The 20,273-nt window shown below is 42.9% G+C and overlaps 1 protein-coding gene across 1 annotated transcript in view; it reads left to right on the top strand.

Moving 5' to 3' along the window:
- Positions 1-19,442, top strand: part of PTGS1 (prostaglandin-endoperoxide synthase 1) — a 73,291-nt gene extending 53,849 nt beyond the window's left edge. The window contains exons 7-11 of the mRNA XM_083160489.1: positions 4,407-4,490; positions 5,384-5,630; positions 10,265-10,551; positions 17,268-17,415; positions 18,574-19,442. Of these exons, the coding sequence (XP_083016615.1) occupies positions 4,407-4,490; positions 5,384-5,630; positions 10,265-10,551; positions 17,268-17,415; positions 18,574-18,932 (1,125 nt within the window). The 3' untranslated portion in view covers positions 18,933-19,442. The remainder of the gene's footprint in view (positions 1-4,406; positions 4,491-5,383; positions 5,631-10,264; positions 10,552-17,267; positions 17,416-18,573) is intronic.
- Positions 19,443-20,273: the final 831 nt, after the last annotated feature.

Here is a 20,273-nt window from a genome sequence, read left to right as displayed (position 1 = left end):
CACTCGTCACCCGACCTCTCCAGTGTCACGGAAGTCATTGAGGCCGGAACCCGCTCGCCACCCAACAGTGAGTGACAGAGGCTGGAACCTGCTCGCCGCCTCGCCGCCGCCCGAACTCTCCCGGCCGTGTCGGAAACAGCTGGGCAGCATCTGAGTGGGTGCACAGACGCTGACCGGCAATAGACTGAGCAATTCCAAAATCCTGGGATTGCGCAATCCTTGAAATACTGGACATTTTGGGGCCAAATCCTGGGATCCCCCCGATCCGGGGATTGGACACCCTAATCGCACCCTTTAAGTACAATTGGATCAACTCCTATATCTTTGTGAACTCTTAAAACTTCCAACACCATTAGTTGTATGACATCCAAATGTTAAATTTGACGACAATAAGAAAGAAAAGACTTTAGAAACAGTATTGTATGCTTGGCGCCTTCAGTTTTCCAATATTTGAACTGCTATGATCACGCCCCGGAGTTTTAGATAAAGAAGCGAAGCCGGAGGTATAGGACGATAAAGCTGCTCCCTGTTTCAACATCTCGCCATATAAACCAATATAAAAATCAACATTGTTTTATCACTGAATAAATAGATTTATTTTCTACTCAGTAATGTACAATTCGTAACAGTATTTTAGGCTGGCAAAAAGTTAGATCAGTGTCTGCCAGTGATAGAAAATGTCCCTTATGGGGCCTACACACATAGTGATTTTTAGCCTTTTTTAAAGCAATCTGACTAGATCGCTTAGAAAATTACACTACATTGGTGTGTGTAGGGGCCAGCGATAGTGGTGCCCGGCTCTGCGCAGTGATATCGCCGGTAGAATAAAGAATGAGCAGGGACCATCAATATTGGCATCGCCAGTGTTCTCTCACTGGAGAACACTGGTGCTGACATCTCCCTCATCACACAGTTTTACACATCGCTGTGTGTGTGTGTGTGCTGAGAGATCTAGCATACTGTAGCTCAGATCGCTCAGCACACTCGTTTTCATTGTTTCCCCCGGTGCGCCATCCGCTGATATCTGTCCGCTGGTATGCCGGGGGATGTGGATGCGCCAGCATCTCACACGCCCGAGAACGGGGTGCGTGAGCGTCACCAACTTGCATTCGCACCATTCGCCGGCGAAGAATGGTGTTTGGCGTGCCGGGAGCCGCTCAAATGAGAATTGCTCAGTCTGTATAAACTTTACACTTTTGCATTAAAAAATAAATAAATGTATCCACACCATTACATGCTCCCAAAGCCATGTGGCCACTGCCATAAATGTCATATATCTTATATTTATTACGTGTAGTTGTGTTCAAAAGTCCACTGCTATTGGAACAAGGATCTTTTTGGTTTACCTAGTTGTTCCACCTCAGTTTACCCTTTAATCCTATACCATTACTATTACACTGTATATGGAAAATAGCTTCTAGCCTTAAGGCCCATGCACACAGGGGGACCCGATTTCCAGGATCCTCCCGGCCCTTCAGGGAGAGTAGGCAACCCTGTGATAAATGGGCCCCTTATTCTGATATAGAAAAAGGTGTTTTTGGAAACCATATATTACAGTATCACATACCCTCCTTCTACTCACTTAGAAATAAGACCTTTGAATCGAGCACTTCTTGATCGGGTGTGGTATAACACACCGACAGTCGAGTTTCCGACAGTCATTAGCCCAACTTCGGAATCCTGACTGCGGGGATTCAGACAGTGGGGGAAGCGCAATGATGCCCTTTGCTGGCTTGCCGCGCTGTGGGCACAGTGTGCTCGCTACGCTCGCCACCTATTTTATTTTCCCTCTATGGGAATCATGGACCCCCATGTGGGAGAATACCCGCTGCCCATCTGTCGGGCTTTTAGCAGTCGGGAATCTGATGTCGGTGTAATGATTGTCGGAATCGGACTGCCGGTCAGTCATCTGGCACCCACTTGATCTAGAGTCTGTGGAGATTAGTTGAGATGAAACATTAGGAGTGGAAAACATCAATTTTTCATGCCTCCAATATTTTTTTACTGGTTATCCAATTAGGTTGCCTGAAAAACAAAACAATTCTTGAAATCACACAGGTTCAGTGAAATGTGTTTTCTCATAAAAAAACAGCCCTGGTTTTGAGCAAAAAAGGGCTGATTTTGCAGATTCAGTTTGCCTGCCAGAGGCAGGTGAAATATAATACATAAGAAGCCGCGGCTCATATCTGTTCATTGGGATATAATAGGATACACCATGGATAAGTCCTACTTTTAGTGCCCTTTGTGTCTAATTGAAGTTATGTGATATTGCTTTTATCCTTCATAATGACATGTAATATTTTATGGATCTGTTTCTGGTTTTCTATGTTTCCTTTTCCTTTTTAGATCCTGTTCCATATTTGCTATTGTAATGTCATTGTATCCATTTGTGATGTCATAAAAAAAAGCCAATATATATAGTAGCATGGCTGAATTAAGCTTTGTGGAAGCCCTAGGACAACTGACTTGTGTGGGCCCCTATCAATACAATTGCTGAACTAAAATACTGGTGATGCTATTTAAAAGAATAATGTATAAATATTCTGAACACCGCAAATATTTTTCTCTGGCAGAGAGGTAGTAGCCAAAAGGAAAGAGAAAAAATACAAATAGTGTAACACTGTAAGAATTCTTAATATTTATAAAAAAGAAAACCCGTAATAATTTGATTCGTACCAGAAGTATATGTCTACGTGCAAGGTAGACACAAGCGTTTATTGAGGGACAAATTCCTGTCACCCAAGATAAGTTGCTCAGATGAAAAATATAACTTAGAAAACCATCATGGTGCAATAAAATGTAATAAGATAAAATGTGACAAAACATAGAGGTAAATCAAAGGGACTCTCACCAAACAATTTTGCCCGCAAGAAAATGTAGACAAAATAAGCAGGAGGTGTTATCAAATACAGGCATCTCTGGAAGCATTGGAGTAAGGCTGGGGTCCTCTAAAAGTACCTCTGTCATCCACCAAACCGACCGGTTTCGATACTATGCAGCATCTTTTTCAAGGTATGGAGGTGTAGTCCCATATGGCAGGTATTTATACCTTCCTTCATTACACAAACAAACTATCCTAATGCCAGACATGGATTACCTAATATGTATAACTCAATTGAAAAGTCCTTTAGATGGTCCTTAGTCCACTCCGTGTTTTAAACCTGCGTCCCCTCCCGCAGGTGAAATCCATCAGGCTCCCACCATCCGATGCACACGGTCTGTGACTTCTGGTGACTTCTGGTATTTTGCCGGAAGCGGAAGTGACGTCTGAGTGTCACAGAGACTGCTTTCAGTTGCGGTCCATCAAGATGTTGCTCACAGCCACTTCCTCTGAACGCAGCCGCCATGTTTTTTGGATTCCATGAACATTCTGAATACATTATCCGTTGTTTTATGACTCCTCAAAACAGAAAGGGATTGTTTAAATACCATATTATAATATCCCAGCTAATCCCTTTGACATCTTTATTGATGTCCAAAAATTCTTACGTAATTTAACCCTAAAAAAGTTTTTTCAAATAATAAACCAACAAAATGTAGACAGTGTTGAAAAACTATCACCATTTAAGCCTATATCCGAAACCGGTCAGTTTGGTGGATGACAGAAGGACTTTCAACGGACTCCAGCCTTACTCCAACGCTTCCAGAGATGCCTGTATTTGATAACACCTCCTGCTTATTTTGTCTACATTTTCTTGTGGTCAAAATTGTATGGTGAGAGTCCCTTTGATTTACCTCTCTCTCAGTTGTTTTATCACATTTTATCTTATTACATTTTATTGCACCATGATGGTTTTCTACGTTATATTTTTCATCTGAGCAACTTATCTTGAATGAGGAAGAAAGCAAAACCTTTGGTGACAGGAATTTGTCCCTCGATAAACGCTTATGTCTACCTTGCACGTAGACATATACTTCTGGTACGAATCAAATGATTACATGTTTTCTTTTTTATAAATATTACGAATTCTTACAGTGTTACACTATTTGTATTTTTTTCTCTTTCCTTTTGGGTACTAAAAAAAATATTATAAATATCTAATATCTGTGTTGGTATTGTATGTTTTTCCATGGAAGCGGTTCTTCAATTTTGGTAGCAGTGCCTTAGGCTGCTTGTTTAAGCGCATTATACATTGGTTCAAAAACTGTCTATACTTTGTACTGTATATTAGGACTCAGCCAAACAAGACCACACACATTGCATTACTGTCAATGGTGCTGAAAGTTCTCCTTCACTATCATGAATTATATTGCCCTTCTGTGTTTCCCTTTGACATACTAGTCATTTAGTTTAGCCTGTTGTATCCCATTTATCAAATAATTCTGCCAACAAGACATTACTTTCTGTATATTTTTTCTTCCAATTAGCTACACGGTTGTGATGATACTTGTCTTGTCTTTTATAGGTTGACCTTAGTCATATATATGGAGATTCTTTAGAGCGGCAGCACACACTCCGACTTTTTGAGGACGGAAAGCTGAAATACCAGGTGGACATTACATTTGTAAAGGTTTTCAATATTAGGAGCTTTGCATTGTGTTGGCCACTATTGTATTTTTTCATCATGAATGTCTTCATGCAAGCAAGTGCACAGAGCGTAATGGGTGCAGAGTGTGTGTATAATGCACCAGTATAATTATACTAACTTATCTGGCGTCCTGTGTAGGAAAGTGCCGCAGAACAGCAGCAATCACTGTGAGGATGGCGTGGTGGCCATTTCCCCAGAGACCTGGTGCTGGGAATTTAGAGCATGTGGACATATGAGCTTAATTCATTTGAGGTGTGTCTTGCTACATGCAAAATCACATTGGCTGTATAATTTGCATTCATTATATTTACTGAAAAAACCCATCTACTTGTACTACGGCTCATGTTGTCAGTGCTCCATAGTTGAATGAAGGCAAATTGCTCCTAAGACGCTTTATATATTATATATATAAGTGGTTTTATTCTGTTGGTATAATTATGTAACACTCTTCGGTGGCGTAACTATAAAATGTGCCGGAAATTTTGGCAATGTCCCCCGTCCCCGTCCCCCCAGTAAAATAAATCCCCCTCTCCCAACCCTGCCTTAGCCCGCTGCCGCTGGGTCTGTGGCCGGGACCTGCAGATCTACTTGTCCGCGGTCCCGGCACATCTCCTGGCTGGCTCCTGCTAATGAAAATTACCATCACAAAATGGCTGCCCCTAACAGCAGACCATTTTTGAGGATGCTGAGGAGGCTGCCGCAGACCTCCGGTGCCCTTACACTTAATCAGTGCTTCCCCGTGACCATGAGATCTGTAGGGCTATTGTTTTTTTTTTAGCAATGTCTGCATTAGTTTCATGTCTAACATATAACTAAAACAATAAGTTTTTTTCATGGGTCTGTTTGTACTTCAGATAATAAATGGAGATATGTATCCACCAACAGTGGTCGATGCTCCGGTTCACATGATCTACCCAACCAGTGTTCCCAAAGAACAGCGGCTCGCTATGGGACAGGAGGTGTTTGGTCTTCTCCCTGGATTGATGATGTATGCAACTATCTGGCTTCGTGAGCACAATCGGGTCTGTGACGTGCTAAAAAAGGAGCATCCCACTTGGGACGACGAGCAGCTGTTTCAAACGACAAGACTTATTCTCATTGGTAGGTAATTATAATTATTCTGATTAATAAAATGTATCATATCTCATCCCGTGATTAAATTATAAAATATATTCCGTAGCAACGCATACAACTTTGTAGCCATTTTAAACTGAACAACTTGCATATTTAGGTTAATACTGAATCCAATGCAATTACCGACCACACAAAACATCTGAGTTGGCTCTGCCCAGTAAACTGAGGTCCTGCTATTTGTTTCAATGTGCACCAGTGCACCTAGATGTTTTCCAAATTACGTGTGTGCGGGCTTAACCCTCTCGGCACATGTTACATCTGCCCCATCTGCAGTGCATATGGATTTACCCATTTTACAAATTTATCCTGGAATCAACAGGGCCGGATTAAACCTTCGGGGGGCCCTACCACATAGGAGACCTCCCAGGCAGGCTCAGTGCTGCCTCTGAATAAAAAAAAAACACTCCCATGACGAGCTTGCTGCTGCTGTCTACATGGGCCTGAGAAGTATATGATGAGTTCCACCAATCAGAGCTCAGCACAAGCCTCTCCGCATCTGACCTCTTGTGCAATCTCATGGGACTTAGTCAACTCACAGTAATGCACTGCACACTTGTGCAGTCAGTGTGCCTTGGCTCCCGATGCTCAGCACCATTAATCATTGTCTCATTGGCAGATAGGTGAAACTGCAGCACTACCCCACTACCATGCACAAAACCTTTAGCTAAAAGAAATAAAAAAAATTGTTTTAAAAACACATGCTGACCACAGGGGGGCCCTAGGGTAGATTTGTGTATCAAAATGGTGGCCTCAGCAACAGAGGTATGTATGTTTGTGTGTGTCTGTGTGTGTGTGTGTGTGTGTGTGTGTGGGGGGGGGGGTTCAGAGCATATTATTTAAAGTACACTGTACTTGGTTTTGTGGATCAGTGCAGAAACAACTTTTTTATAGTACAATCATTGAAAAAGAAATATAAAAGACAGAGAGGGAGCATTGTTTTGGGAGTTCCATGAAGCATAAATGGGGTAAATTACCATTTTTAACACTTCAAGTCTGCACCAGCAAAGACTTGGCTGTCTTCGGAAGTCATTGTGTGTTTATAAGGAGATTAGTGTTGTGTTATCTGCAATAAAGTGCATTTCAAGGACAACTCCCAGTAATTTGCTATAATAATAAGCTTCCAGCACACCAAAGTGCCACAGGTAATACAGCTATAATGTGCAATTCAATGTCCTTATGTTACGTTATGTTCTTCATAAATTGAAGCTATAAATTAGGATAATTCCAACAGTTTTTTTTAGGGAAAAAAGCCAAAAAGTTAATTAAAGTGTTGGTTCAAAAGTGGCTGAAAACTGGACTGTATTGTGTAATTTTTTATGGTCTGGTGACTAATCCATTAATGATTGACCATTGGGTCTTTGGTTATTGGTGGTAGGTTATATTTCCAGAATTCATCAGATATTCCAGTCTACATTGTTCGTATTTTCATGACGTCTCAAGCTGAAAGGACATATTTAATCATTTGAGACAGGACACTAGTTATTTATCCACATTTTACTTTGGTTATATATACTGTATGAACACTGATTATTTTCAGTAATTGAAATAATTAATTCAATTAGTTCTCAAAATGGGCAAAATCATGCTGCACTGTAGTTGGGGCAGATGTAACAGGTGCAGAGAGTAATGATTTGTGCACACGGTGAGATTCAGACTAATGGCCTATTCTGACTATCCGATTTTGACTATCTGATTTTGGCTAACTGTGCTTAAGATTTACTTTAGATTTACACTATCTTGCTATTTGGCCCTAGGCCAAATACATTCTGCAGATGACATATTCAAGATAGACTTGCGTGCACAGGCTATTTAACCATGCAATACTGGGCCACCCATCAGAATCTCATGCTGCTGAACAGAATTTTCACTGACTAGCTATGCGATTTTGACTAAATAGTCAAAATCAATTGCCAAAATTGCACCGTGTAAGCAACTTAGATTTGTGTGGGGTGTGTTGAAGCTGAAATCTAAATTTACCCTGCAGAGAAACAAAACAATTCCTTCAAATCTAACTCTATCTTCACCTGTTACATCTACAACTTGAACAAATCAAATGCTGCCGGACAATCACACATCCTTCCTCCTAAGAGGAATGAATATATATATATATATATATATATATATATATATATATATATATGTAGCAGAACACAGATTGCACAGCAGTGTGTCATGTCGGGATTTTATCTTAAGCTTTAAGCTTTTGACACGGTGCCTCATAAAAGGTTATTAATGAAACTAGGTAAATTAGGGTTAGGATATAAAATTTGTAATTGGATTAAAATCGGGGACAGAGAGTGGTGGTACATTCCAGCTGGGGTAAGGTCCAAAGTGGAGTGCCGCAAGGTTCAATATTGGGACCCAACTTGTTTAATATATTCATTAATTATATTGGAAGTGACATACTGAGTAAAATTGCAATATTTGCAGATGACACGAAATTGAGTAATTGAGAAATTGAGAATATACATTTCATCCTACCACATAACTACTTCTGGCATGACAGAACATTCTATCTGCAAAAACGGGGGACAGCTATGGGGACACCACTAGCCCCAAGCTACACTAACCTTTTTGTGGCAAAGTGGGAAGATGACCACATCTGGATCCCAAATGAACACACTCAGCACCTTGTAAATTGGAACCGTTATATAGATGACGTGTTCTTTATATTGCAAGGCACAGAAGAGCAGTTACAACAATTCATTCTATATATCAACCCCAATCAATTAAACCTAGAATTCACAACAACCTTCAGTAAACAACAAGTTATCTATCTAGACCTTGAAGTATTCACTGAAAATGAACATCTGAAGACAAGAGCAGATCTAAAAAAAAGTCAGCGGGAACAACATTTTACCATCCACTAGCAACCATCATAACAAATGGGTCTCCAATATCCCAGTGTGACAATTCCGGAGAGTCGAGAGGAACTGCACAGATGTTGAAGTGAAGTGAAGAAATGAAAAAGAACTTCCTGATGAAAGGATATAACAATGACCTTCTGGAAAATCAACTAGAAAATAGAAAGAAAAGATCTGTTTATATACAACAAAAAAGAGAAAAATCAAGATACTTGCAACTTTGCTTTCTTCACCCAATTCAACAGCAACTACAAAACCGTTGAAAATATCATCCACAAACAATGGCAGGTATTGAAATTGGATGAAACTCTGCTCCTGTTAGAACCATAAAAACCCAAAATTATCTACAGAAAAGCAAAAAACATCAAACAACATCTAGTCACCAGCTTCACTATATCAGAAACAGATCCTGATATCACCCAAAGGAAGGGCTTTTTCAGTTGTCTAAACTGCAAAGCATGTAAAAATTAAAAAGGAACAACAAAACCAGTGATGTGTTTTAAATCAAACCAAACAGGAAGAGAATATAAAATGAAAGAACATCTATCTTGCAATTCAGAAGGAGTAATTGATTTACTGGAATGCCAATGTGGGAAACAGTACATTGGACAGACAAAAAGAAAAGCCAAGGTTCGATTTGCGGAACACATCTACAATATAACAAAAGGACTCACAACTCACAGTGTTTCTAATCACTTTTTACAAAAACCCAACCGGTCTAAAATGCACAGCAATACAGAAAATAACAAAAAGCTGGCGAGGAGGCGATCTCGTGAGAGAATTAAAAAAGCAGAAACAAAATGGATATACATGAAAACTTTAGAACCTCTAGGACAGGCATGTCCAACCTGCGGCCCTCCAGCTGTTGTGAAACAAGCATGCCTTGCCATAGTTTTAGCATTCCCTAATATCAAACCTGTGGCAAGGCATGATGGGATGTGTAGTTTCACAACATTTGGATGGCCGCAGGTTGGACATGCCTGCTCTAGGACTTAACATTGACATTGAGTTAAATGCATTTTTATGAGTGGTACCTTGTTTTTTAATTTTAATTCTGCTATAAACTAAAACAGAACCAATTCCTATTATAAAGATAGGAACATGTGTTTCCCACCCTTTTTCTCTACTTCCGGAACAGAACTTCCGTTTTATCAATAAAGTTTTTCCTATAAAAACCCACATTGTTGGAAAGCCAAACCATCCTTGAAAAAGTGTGCAGGATGCACGAAACGCGTCGGACCCACGAGGAGGACACTTGCACTTGCCCCCACACCTGCCGTGAAACATTGCCCGGCGGCCGCAGCGAACATCCGGCAAACTCCCGACTTCTGGCAGTCACGGACGCGCAGTATCACGGCCGCAAAAACAACAGGCGTAAAATATATTTGTGTTTATTTCATGTTTTTGATGTGTTTATACAATGTAAATGCAAGATACCTCAAGATACCTCATTGAAATATAAAAATATTCTGAAATACGGAATAATCTGTTATCCAAAATTCTTCTGGTCCCGAGCATTTTGGATAAGGGATACTCAACCTGTATGAACATATACATTTATTTCAGCTTACAGTTTTGTCATTGTGGATCCAATCTAGAACTGACCCAAAGCAACCAAAAATGTTCATTGGTTTATTTTTATAACCATACTGTGTACTCATAATAACTCATAGATAAGAGTTTAGGAAAGGGCCCTCCATATTAAAATTTTCTTTTTGTTTGTTTTTCTGTACGCAGGAGAGACCATAAAAATTGTGATAGAAGACTATGTTCAACATCTCAGCGGATATTTCTTAAAACTGAAATTTGATCCAGAATTGCTGTTTGGGGTACAATTTCAGTACCGTAACCGGATTGCTGTTGAGTTCAATCAACTTTATCACTGGCATCCATTGATGCCAGACCACTTTAATATTATGGGGAAAGAATATGACTATAGCAAATTCCTGTACAACTCTTCAATCCTTACGGACTACGGCGTTGAAGCTCTGGTGGAATCCTTCACAAAACAGATATCAGGAAAGGTAAATTTTGACCATGAACTTTAAATACCTTTTGTTTGGTGAATACAAGAGCAACCACGGGTTAAATTGTGGGGGGACGGGGTGGAACTGAGTTCCACCACCGGTAATGGTGTAGTTCAACCTTCACTTGGCCCTGCACAGTAATTCTAACAGAAAAGCGTTACAGATTGCCAAAAACCCTACCTCTTGCCCTGGCTCTGACCAAAAGGAGGGGGGGGGGGATTGGATGGCAGTGGGAAATTAAATCCCCCACCTCTCAGGACCATTTTAAGCCCTGAGCATTGACAAGGTTCTCCATTGGTCTCTCCATTCACTGCATCTCAGCATTGGTACCTAATGCATCTCACTGCCTCAAATACCTCCGTCCACTGGATACACCATCCAGGTGTCTTGCATTACTAATGTGGGTACTGCAGGAGAACCCACATGGTCATACACATCGTAACACTAATGGCATGGTGCACTATAGGTGGTACAAGGGTAGTGTTCATTCTAGCACCCTGCTCCTTGTAAAATCCTTGTAGTTCCTCCTTCCTGCCTGGGGTGTCACCCTCTGCTGTGCTACTTCAAGTACAGTCTGGGTTGTATCTCAATGTTGAGATACAAACCAGACTGTTGTAGAAACTCCACAGCAGAGAGAGACACCCCAGGCAGGAAGATGGCACTGCAGGGATTTTTCAAGGAGCAGGGTGCTAGAATGAAGACTACAAGGAGTTACAAAAGGGGCAGACTAGATGGGCCAATGGTTCTTATCTGCCATGAAATTTTAAATTTCCATGTTAGGGCAAGAGATATTTTCCTCCATAGGTGCTACCTTTGTGCCCTCTGAGAAGTGGTTTACTTCTTGGAATTCATCTTCATATCACGACTAATGGTGGGGGAGACACATTATGTCATAGAGCCCTGTTCTGCCATATGAACAGAGTTGTATTGTTGTTACATTGATAAGATTCTGCATTTCCTTTCATTTGGTAATGTTTTTTCAACAGAAAAAGCTTACTTATGCCATTCTTGGTTGTTCACCTCTGATATGTGTTCTAATAACTGTCCACAAGTCATCATTATGTTTTTGTATCCCGATAAGAGTGTGTTTTGTTAGACGATATCACTTCTCTTCACCTATGGGCAGTGGCGTAACTATAGCACCGCAGCCCCCGCCACCGCGGGGGGAGCTGTGCATGTGGGGGCGCCGGGGGGCTGCGGTGCTATAGTTACACCCCCCCCCCAATCCCCCGCAGACTTACCTATCTCGCTGGTCCCGGCGGCTCCGTTCTTCTGCTGAGGACCACCACAAAATGGCCGCCCCCATATAGCACACAGTTCTCTGAAACTGTCTGCTGTATGGGGGCGGCCATTTTGTGGTGGTCCTCAGCAGAAGAACGGAGCCGCCGGGACCAGCGCGATAGGTAAGGCTGCAGGGGATTGGGGGGTTTTGCATGGGCGGCGGAGCGGCGGGGGATTGGGGGTGCTTGGCGGGGGGGGGGGGCGCTCCCCCCCCCTAACGGCGAGGGGGCGCCCAAAACTTAGTTACGCCACTGCCTATGGGGCCCCAGTGCAGTCTGTCAGTGCATGTTTGAGTTGAGAGTACTGGGGAGGGGTCCTCTGGATCCCTCTCCCTGTAAACTTTGCGGACTGTAGCCTGTAAGCTTAACGTCATCTTGGTATATTCTAGGTTTTTATGGGGGCTGTTTATGCCAATAAAAACAGGGTATTGTTATTGAATCTGATATATCCTATTGCTGAATATTTGAGGGTAATCCTCGATATCCCACAAATATTATTTGATGAATAGGCCCCACAAAGACTTAAAAAAAAAATGTGATTGGTGATTGTGTAGTAATATTCAGATGGTAAGCTTAGAATTTAGAATAAACAACATGAATTATCCATAAGCATTGTTTAAATGTCGGAGCCTCTCTGAATATTGATGTTGACTAGTACCCCTTTCACAATAACAATCGATATCAGCCGATTTGCGGCCTATTATCTGTAAAAATCGTCTGACTTTTCGGCCGATCAGTCAGAAATCGGCCAATCGGCAAAAAAATCATTCTAGTGTATGGGCACCTTTATGCTAGGTAAACACCAGAACGACGAAGATCATGAGCAGACCGTAAGACGATCGTACAATCGTCTCACGATCTGTTGAAACACACGATCTGCATATGATCCAAAATCGATCTGATCCCGATCTGTACCCAGTGGAAGGGGTTATTTTTAAATCCTGACTGCAGCTGGTAGGATCTGAAAAAGGACCAAATGTCCCGCACATCGTATAGGAATCGGATCAGAAATGCCCACAACATGCTCAAATCGGTTGATATTGTATCGAAATTGGGTGCTTTGAGGCCAAATCGTTCTGGTGTGTACCCTACATTACACACAGCCTCCATCGTCACAAGCTCTGATTCCAATAGAATACTTTTGGGGTGAGCTTTTCCTCCCTATCCATGTACACAGACCTAGGATCATGCCTAGTGAATCCTCCAGCCGGATCCTGGCCTTTCTCACCTCCCCAAAGTTTTTGCTTTGAGCTTTGGCATATCTGTGCCAGCTGGAGGATGCCAAGGTGGGAGTGGCGATGTTATGCGCAGTGACATCATCATGCCTGGCATTCTGGAACAGAAGTTATGACTGGACTTATATACCGTTGGCAGCTGCTGGTAGGTATGACCATTTAGTCCGGTGATGGCTAACCGTGACACTCCAGCTGTTGTTGAACTACACATCCCAGCATGCCCTGCATCAGTTTTAACATGGCCAAATAGCAAAATTGTAGCAGGACATGCTGGGATGTGTAGTTCAACAACATCTGAAGTGTCAAGGTTAGCCATCACTGATTTAGTCAGAAAGATATGTAGCCAGTATGAGTGAGCCTTTGGCATCAACCCCTTCAATGGCGCCACACCCCCTAGTGATGCACATAATCACACCTTCTCCAAAATTATTGTGATATCAGTGGGAAAGTGGTATATTACGGAGTATTGCAAAGGAGTGTCGTCACACAGAGAGAGGGGATATTTTGAAATATCCCCAAGAATTAATATAAATTTCAAAGGTTGACTATGGTTGCATGCCAGCCCTTGACTGCCTTGAGATTTCTACAATCCTCTGTTTCTACTCATTCCAAACATACCACAAAACCAGAGGCCACACAGAAATGCCAGGCACCTACAAGTTACATAGTAGGTGAGGCTGAATAAAGACTTGCATCCATCTAGTTCAACCTATGTTTATAGTAGCTAATCCCTTGTTGTATAGTATGTTCTGATATTTTAAAGACAGATTATGTTACTTATTCGTACCCATGGAGGTTTTTAACCAATAAATGTTTATCCAACCTTATTATAAACATATTTATAGTGTCTGCCGACACCACTTCTCCAGGAAGAGAGTTCCAAAGTTTGACTGCTCTGACTGTAAAGAAATTTTTTCTTCTAGATGAACAAAATATTTTTTCTTCTAATCTAAACTCGTGCCCTCTCGTCCTAGATTCCTGTCTAGCAGAAAAAAGGGTGTTTGACAGTTCCTTATATTGGCCCCTAATGTATTTATACATTTTGAGCTCATCCCCCCTTAAACGTCTCTTCTCTAATGTAAATAGTCCCAGATGGCTCAATCTCTCCTCGTAGCTTAAATTCTTCATTCCCCTGATTAGCTTTGTTTATATATATTATTGCTGCTTTCATAACGGTGACTGATTATGCTTTTTCCTTACAGTAGCCGCATATGTATGATATTATTATTGCACTACTGTATCTCATATTTCTTCCTTGCAAATAGTAAACCATTTCCTTCCAATGTATATACATGTTTTGGGCATGTCTAAATAACCACTGTATGTTATACTTACAAGTTCATACGTATAATATTCTATTCATTAGCTGCGAGTGCTCTAGACGAGACTGCGCCTTTTTATTATCTGTTGCCCTAGGCAGTTACACGTTTATGTAAATGATATCCTATTTATTACATCTGCACAACTTAAAAATAAGGTTCATCTTCAGTATGTAGTTGATAGGTGCTACATTTACTATGGAGTGATTTCATATATGGTGTCGTATTGACAATAAATCCAGTGGTCAAAACCATTGGCGTAGGTCTCTATGTTAAACCAATGATAAAATCATGCATAACAGAAAATTATCAATGATGGGATTGTCATAATATAGAGGCAATATGAGTGGAAATATCAAGCGGAGATAAATATCCCAAAAAGTTGTTTATTGTGACATGCTACAAACAGCCAGAGAAAGCACAACTCCTACTGCAGATTGAAAAGGCTGTAAAACAGGGTCAAGCGCTAATTATAGGGGACTTTAATTACCCTGACATCACAAGTTGAGCTGGACAGAAGTTGGCTGGTATGATAATAAAGGTTGGTTAGGAGTGTGGGGCGGTGTTTTAGTTGGATAGACTATTTGGCGGTTGGTCAGTTGTATGTTTGGATGAAAGTTGGTCTGATGTATGGCCAGCATTAGGCTGCAGGAAGGGGAGATTAGGGTTAGGCTGCAGGAGGGGAGGTTAGGGTTAGGCTGCAGGAGGGGAGGTTAGGGTTAGGATGCAGGAAGGGGAGGTTAGGGTTAGGATGCAGGAAGGGGAGGTTAGGGTTAGGATGCAGGAAGGGGAGTGTTAGGGTTAGGATGCAGGAGGGGAGGTTAGGGTTAGGCTGCAGGAAGGAGAGGTTAGGGTTAGGCTGCAGGAGGGGAGGTTAGGGTTAGGATGCAGGAAGGGGAGGTTAGGGTTAGGCTGCAGGAAGGGGAAGTTAGGGTTAGGCTGCAGGAAGGGGAGGTTAGGGTTAGGATGCAGGAAGGGGAGGTTAGGGTTAGGATGCAGGAAGGGAAGGTTAGGGTTGGGCTGCAGGAGGGGAAGGTTAGGCTGCAGGAGGGGAGGTTAGGGTTAGGCTGCAGGAAGGGGAGGTTAGGGTTAGGCTGCAGGAGGGGAGGTTAGGGTTAGGATGCAGGAAGGGGAGGTTAGGGTTAGGATGCAGGAAGGGGAGGTTAGGGTTGGGCTGCAGGAAGGGGAGGTTAGGGTTAGGCTGCAGGAAGGGAAAGTTAGGGTTAGGCTGCAGGAAGGGAAGGTTAGGGTTAGGCTGTGGGAGGGGAGGTTAGGGTTGGGCTGCAGGAAGGAGAGGTTAGGGTTAGGCTGCAGGAAGGGAAGGTTAGGGTTAGGCTGCAGGGAGGGGAGGTTAGGGTTGGGCTGCAGGAAGGGGAGATTAGGGTTAGGCTGCAGGAGGGGAGGTTAGGGTTAGGCTGCAGGAGGGGAGGTTAGGGTTGGGCTGCAGGAAGGGGAGGTTAGGGTTAGGCTGCAGGAGGGGAGGTTAGGGTTGGGCTGCAGGAGGGGAGGTTAGGGTTGGGCTGTAGGAAGAAGAGGTAAGGGTTAGGCTGCAGGAGGGGAGGTTAGGCTGTGGGGAGGGGAGGTTAGGGTTAGGCTGCAGGAAGGAGAGGTTGGAGTTAGGCTGCAGGAAGAAGAGGTTAGGGTTAGGCTGCAGGAAGGGGAGGTTAGGGTTAGGCTGCAGTAGGGGAGGTTAGGGTTAGGCTGCAGGAAGGAGAGGTTAGGGTTAGGCTGCAGGAAGGGGAGGTTAGGCTGCGGGGAGGGGAGGTTAGGGTTAGGCTGCAGGAAGGAGAGGTTAGGGTTAAGCTGTGGGGAGGGGAGGTTAGGGTTAGGCTGCAGGAAGGAGAGGTTAGGGTTAGGCTGCAGGAAGGGGAGGTTAGGCTGCGGGGAGGGGAGGTTAGGGCTAGGCTGCAGGAGGGGAGGTTAGGGTTAGGCTGCAGGAAGGGGAGGTTAGGGTTAGGCTGCAGGAAGGGGAGGTTAGGGTTAGGCTGCAGGAGGGGAGGTTAGGGTTAGGCTGCAGGAGGGGAGGTTAGGGTTAGGCTGCTGGAGGGGAGGTAAGGGTTAGGCTGCAGGAGGGGAGGTTAGGGTTAGGCTGCAGGAGGGGAGTTTAGGGTTAGGCTGCAGGAGGAGAGGTTAGGGTTAGGCTGCAGGAAGGGGAGGTTAGGGTTAGGCTGCAGGAGGGGAGGTTAGGGTTAGGCTGCAGGAAGGGGAGGTTAGGGTTAGGCTGCAGGAGGGGAGGTTAGGGTTAGGCTGCAGGAGGGGAGGTTAAGGTTAGGCTGCAGGAAGGGGAGGTTAGGGTTAGGCTGCAGGCAGGGTGTGCTAAAACAATGACAGTGATCCTTGGGGATTCCATTGTCTGTCTTTAACTGTCAGGACTGAGGAATTTTGTACTCATTTTGTTTTACCTTTGGTATCTCCAATAGTCCAGTGCTGCTGTCTTTGCTACGGCCTCTCAGTGAGCTAATAGTGGAGTAAATGTACTAAAATTCTATAGAAGATTGCTCATAGCAACCAATCTGATTGTACTTCTTATTTATTTAGCGCCTTCTAGAAGATAATAGCATCTGATTGGTTGTTTTAGGCAACATCCCATCTGCAAGATATCTCCCATACTACTAAAGTTACCCGTGTGTCTGGCGAATGGGAATGTCATAGAGGTGGGACCCTAAAAATACAGTTGTGGCTTTAAACAGCTTTAGTAGTGGAGAGAGCAGCGGTTGACCGTATTACATTTTTGATGGAAGTCTTTCTGAAGCGTCCCAATGTGGCTTATTTGTGCTGTACCTGCTACTATAAATATCAGAATAAAAAATGACCGTTGAAGAAAATATGAATTATTACAAATAAAATAGCTTTTACTTGAATTTTTTTTTACATTTTAGATTGGGGGTGGACGAAACCTTCACCCGCGTCTCCTGCATGTAGCTGTTGGGGTCATTGAAGAGTCCCGAAAACTTAGATTGCAGTCTTTCAATGAGTACAGAAAAAGATTTGGCCTAAAAGCTTATAAGTCTTTCCAGGATTTTACAGGTAAAACACCTACTGTACATATATTTAAGCTCCGGAAAATATCCAAATTGTGTCCGGGACATCTACAGTATGTTGGTGAGAGGAGCTAAATAGAAACGTTCTTCAATTTTCAAAGAAAGATTAAAAAAAAAAAAAATTCTTGGGGCATTTTGATTCTATTTAATTTCACACAGTATTTTTTGTGAATAGTCTGAAAAAAAAAAAAACAGGTAGAATTTGTATGTGTGGACATGGTAATTTACAGGTAACTGTATTGCGCGGGGCTGTTCAGTTAGCCATGATATGCTAGCACAAGCTATAGTTTTATAGTATAGTATAGTATTCATCTTTTAGTCTTTCCTGGTACGTTTTGTGATGTAGGCCATGCACCATTTTAGTTGCCCTTCTCTGTACAGTCTCTGATATATTTATATCCTTCTAGAGATATGGCCTCCAGAACTGAACACAATACTCTAGATGAGGTCGTACCAATGACCTATACAGTGGCATTATTACTTCTTTCTTTCTACTGCTGATTCCTCTCCCTATGCAACCAAGCATCTGACTTGCCTTCTTCATTGCTTTGTTACATTGCCTACGTGCCTTTAAGTCCCCTGAAATAGTGACACCTAGACCCCTCTCCCTCGGTAGTTTCCATTATAGTGCCATATATACTATATTTAGTCTTTGGATTTTTGAGACCCAAGTAAATGATTTTGCATCTTTTACATTAAACTGTAATTGTCATGTCTTTGACCATAGTACTGAGGTCATGGTCTGATTCCCACCATGGCCCTTACTGTTTAAAGATTGCATATTCTCCCCTCCTTGTGTGGGTTTCCTCTGGGTACTCTGGTTTTCTTCTGCAATCCAAAAATATACTTGCAGGTATACTCGCTTCTGATTGTGGGCCACCCTGGACCCAGGGGCCCTTGTGCACAACACACCTTGCACCCATTATAGATAAGCTACTGCTCCTTTAAGACCATAAGAATTAAAGTCAGACTATCCATATCACTAATAACTAAACCCTATGAATAGGCAGCTCCCACACTGTAATATTAAAAAAAGAGGTACTGTACAGTACAGTATATTGATATGCACATTGAAAATGATTGTTGTAATTAGCTATTTGATATATTAATTAATACATACTGATATCATTTGTTTATTTGACAGGAGAAGAAGAAATGGCATCCCAACTGGAATCACTATATGGTGATATCGATGCCCTGGAGTTCTACCCTGGCCTTCTGTTGGAAAAAACTCACCCAAATTCTATTTTTGGAGAAAGCATGATAGAGATAGGAGCACCATTTTCACTTAAAGGACTTATGGGGAACCCGATTTGTTCTCCAGAATACTGGAAACCCAGCACCTTTGGCGGTGAAACTGGATTTAATATTATAAAGACTGCTTCCATTAAGAAGCTGGTGTGTCTCAACGTGAAGAAATGTCCTATTGTTGCCTTTCACGTTCCAGAGTCCGGAGAAGAAAGTCATATATCTTCCGGGGCAAAGACAAGCGATGAGCTTTAGTGGGTGACATTTTGTTCAATGGGGCCATTTGTGATACATTTCATCAGGAATATTCCATTAAAAAATGATAAATTCATTTTTAAATTTAAACACAATTTTGTCAATTTTTTTCAATTGAATAATCTAGGGGCCCCTAATGCAACATTGGTGTGTGGCAAATCACAGGGTTATGGCAAGATAATCAATACAAAGGATTCCAGAGCACACGGTACCATTACGACGCATTTCACAGTAAGGATTTCACTGCAGAATGATTGACGGAAAGAGACCCCTTCGGGTCGGTAATGGAGAGTGACAGCCAATACGCAGCCATGTCATGGCTGTTTTGGGGTGTGAATCGGTCATCAGCTGCGATCATGTACATAACCTGTGGCACCAACGTCGCTACTGTTAAGGTGGCCATACACACGCAGATTTATCTGCAGATCTGGCTGGTTGGAACAAAAAACCTGGTTATGGATGAGCGCAAATGACAGTTGACCATTTGCTTGGAAATGCTGGAAAACTGACAAACTGTCACTCATCCATAACCATGTTTTTGTTCCAACCAGCCAGATCTGAAGATAAATCTTACTAGTGTATGGGCACCTTTACAGCTAGTCTGTGTAGCCTTAAGGTGCCCATACACTAGTAAGATTTATCTTCAGATCTGGCTGGTTGGAACAAAAACATGGTTATAGGGGAGCGGAGAGGGGCGTGGGGCGCCAGGCAGCCCCATTACCATATGGGAACGCCCAGCGCTTCATAGGCGTTCCCATGAGAATGCTGGGCGGTCTCATGGTAATAAGGCTGTGATGCGGGTGCAGGGGGCGGGCATCTGACATCACCGGATGCCTGCTGCCTTCCCATTTCCATGCACGCATATTCACTATAGCATGCATATAGTCACTTTTATATGCGTGCACCTACCACATCTTTTGATGGTCGGTGACCATCGAAAGATGTGGATGTTCCCCGTAGCATGCGAATGGATGTTTATGGGAACACACGCCGCGAGCAGGGGGCGCGTTCACTAGCGGGGTTTGGTGAACTCGCAAGGCTGCAAATTCACAGCCTTGCGAATCAACCAGAATAACCCCCTGTGTCCATTGTCTCAAGCGGGGGGCGCTGTGCATGTGGGGGCGCCGGGGGCTGCGGTGCTATAGTTAAACCCCCCCTTAATCCCCCGCAGACTTACCTATCGCGCTGGTCCTGGTGGCTCCGTTCTTCTGCTAAGGACCACCACAAAATGGCCGCCCCCATATAGCACACAGTTCTCTGAAACTGTCTGCTGTATGGGGGCGGCCATTTTCTGGTGGTCCTCAGCAGAAGAACGGAGCCGCCGGGACCAGTGTGATAGGT

This window comes from Crinia signifera, chromosome 9 (genome assembly GCF_055691185.1).
Source record: "Crinia signifera chromosome 9, ASM5569118v1, whole genome shotgun sequence".
Taxonomy (NCBI): domain Eukaryota; kingdom Metazoa; phylum Chordata; class Amphibia; order Anura; family Myobatrachidae; genus Crinia; species Crinia signifera.
The sequence above is the reverse complement of the archived record's forward strand: the minus strand, read 5'-3'. Positions and strand labels throughout refer to the sequence as shown.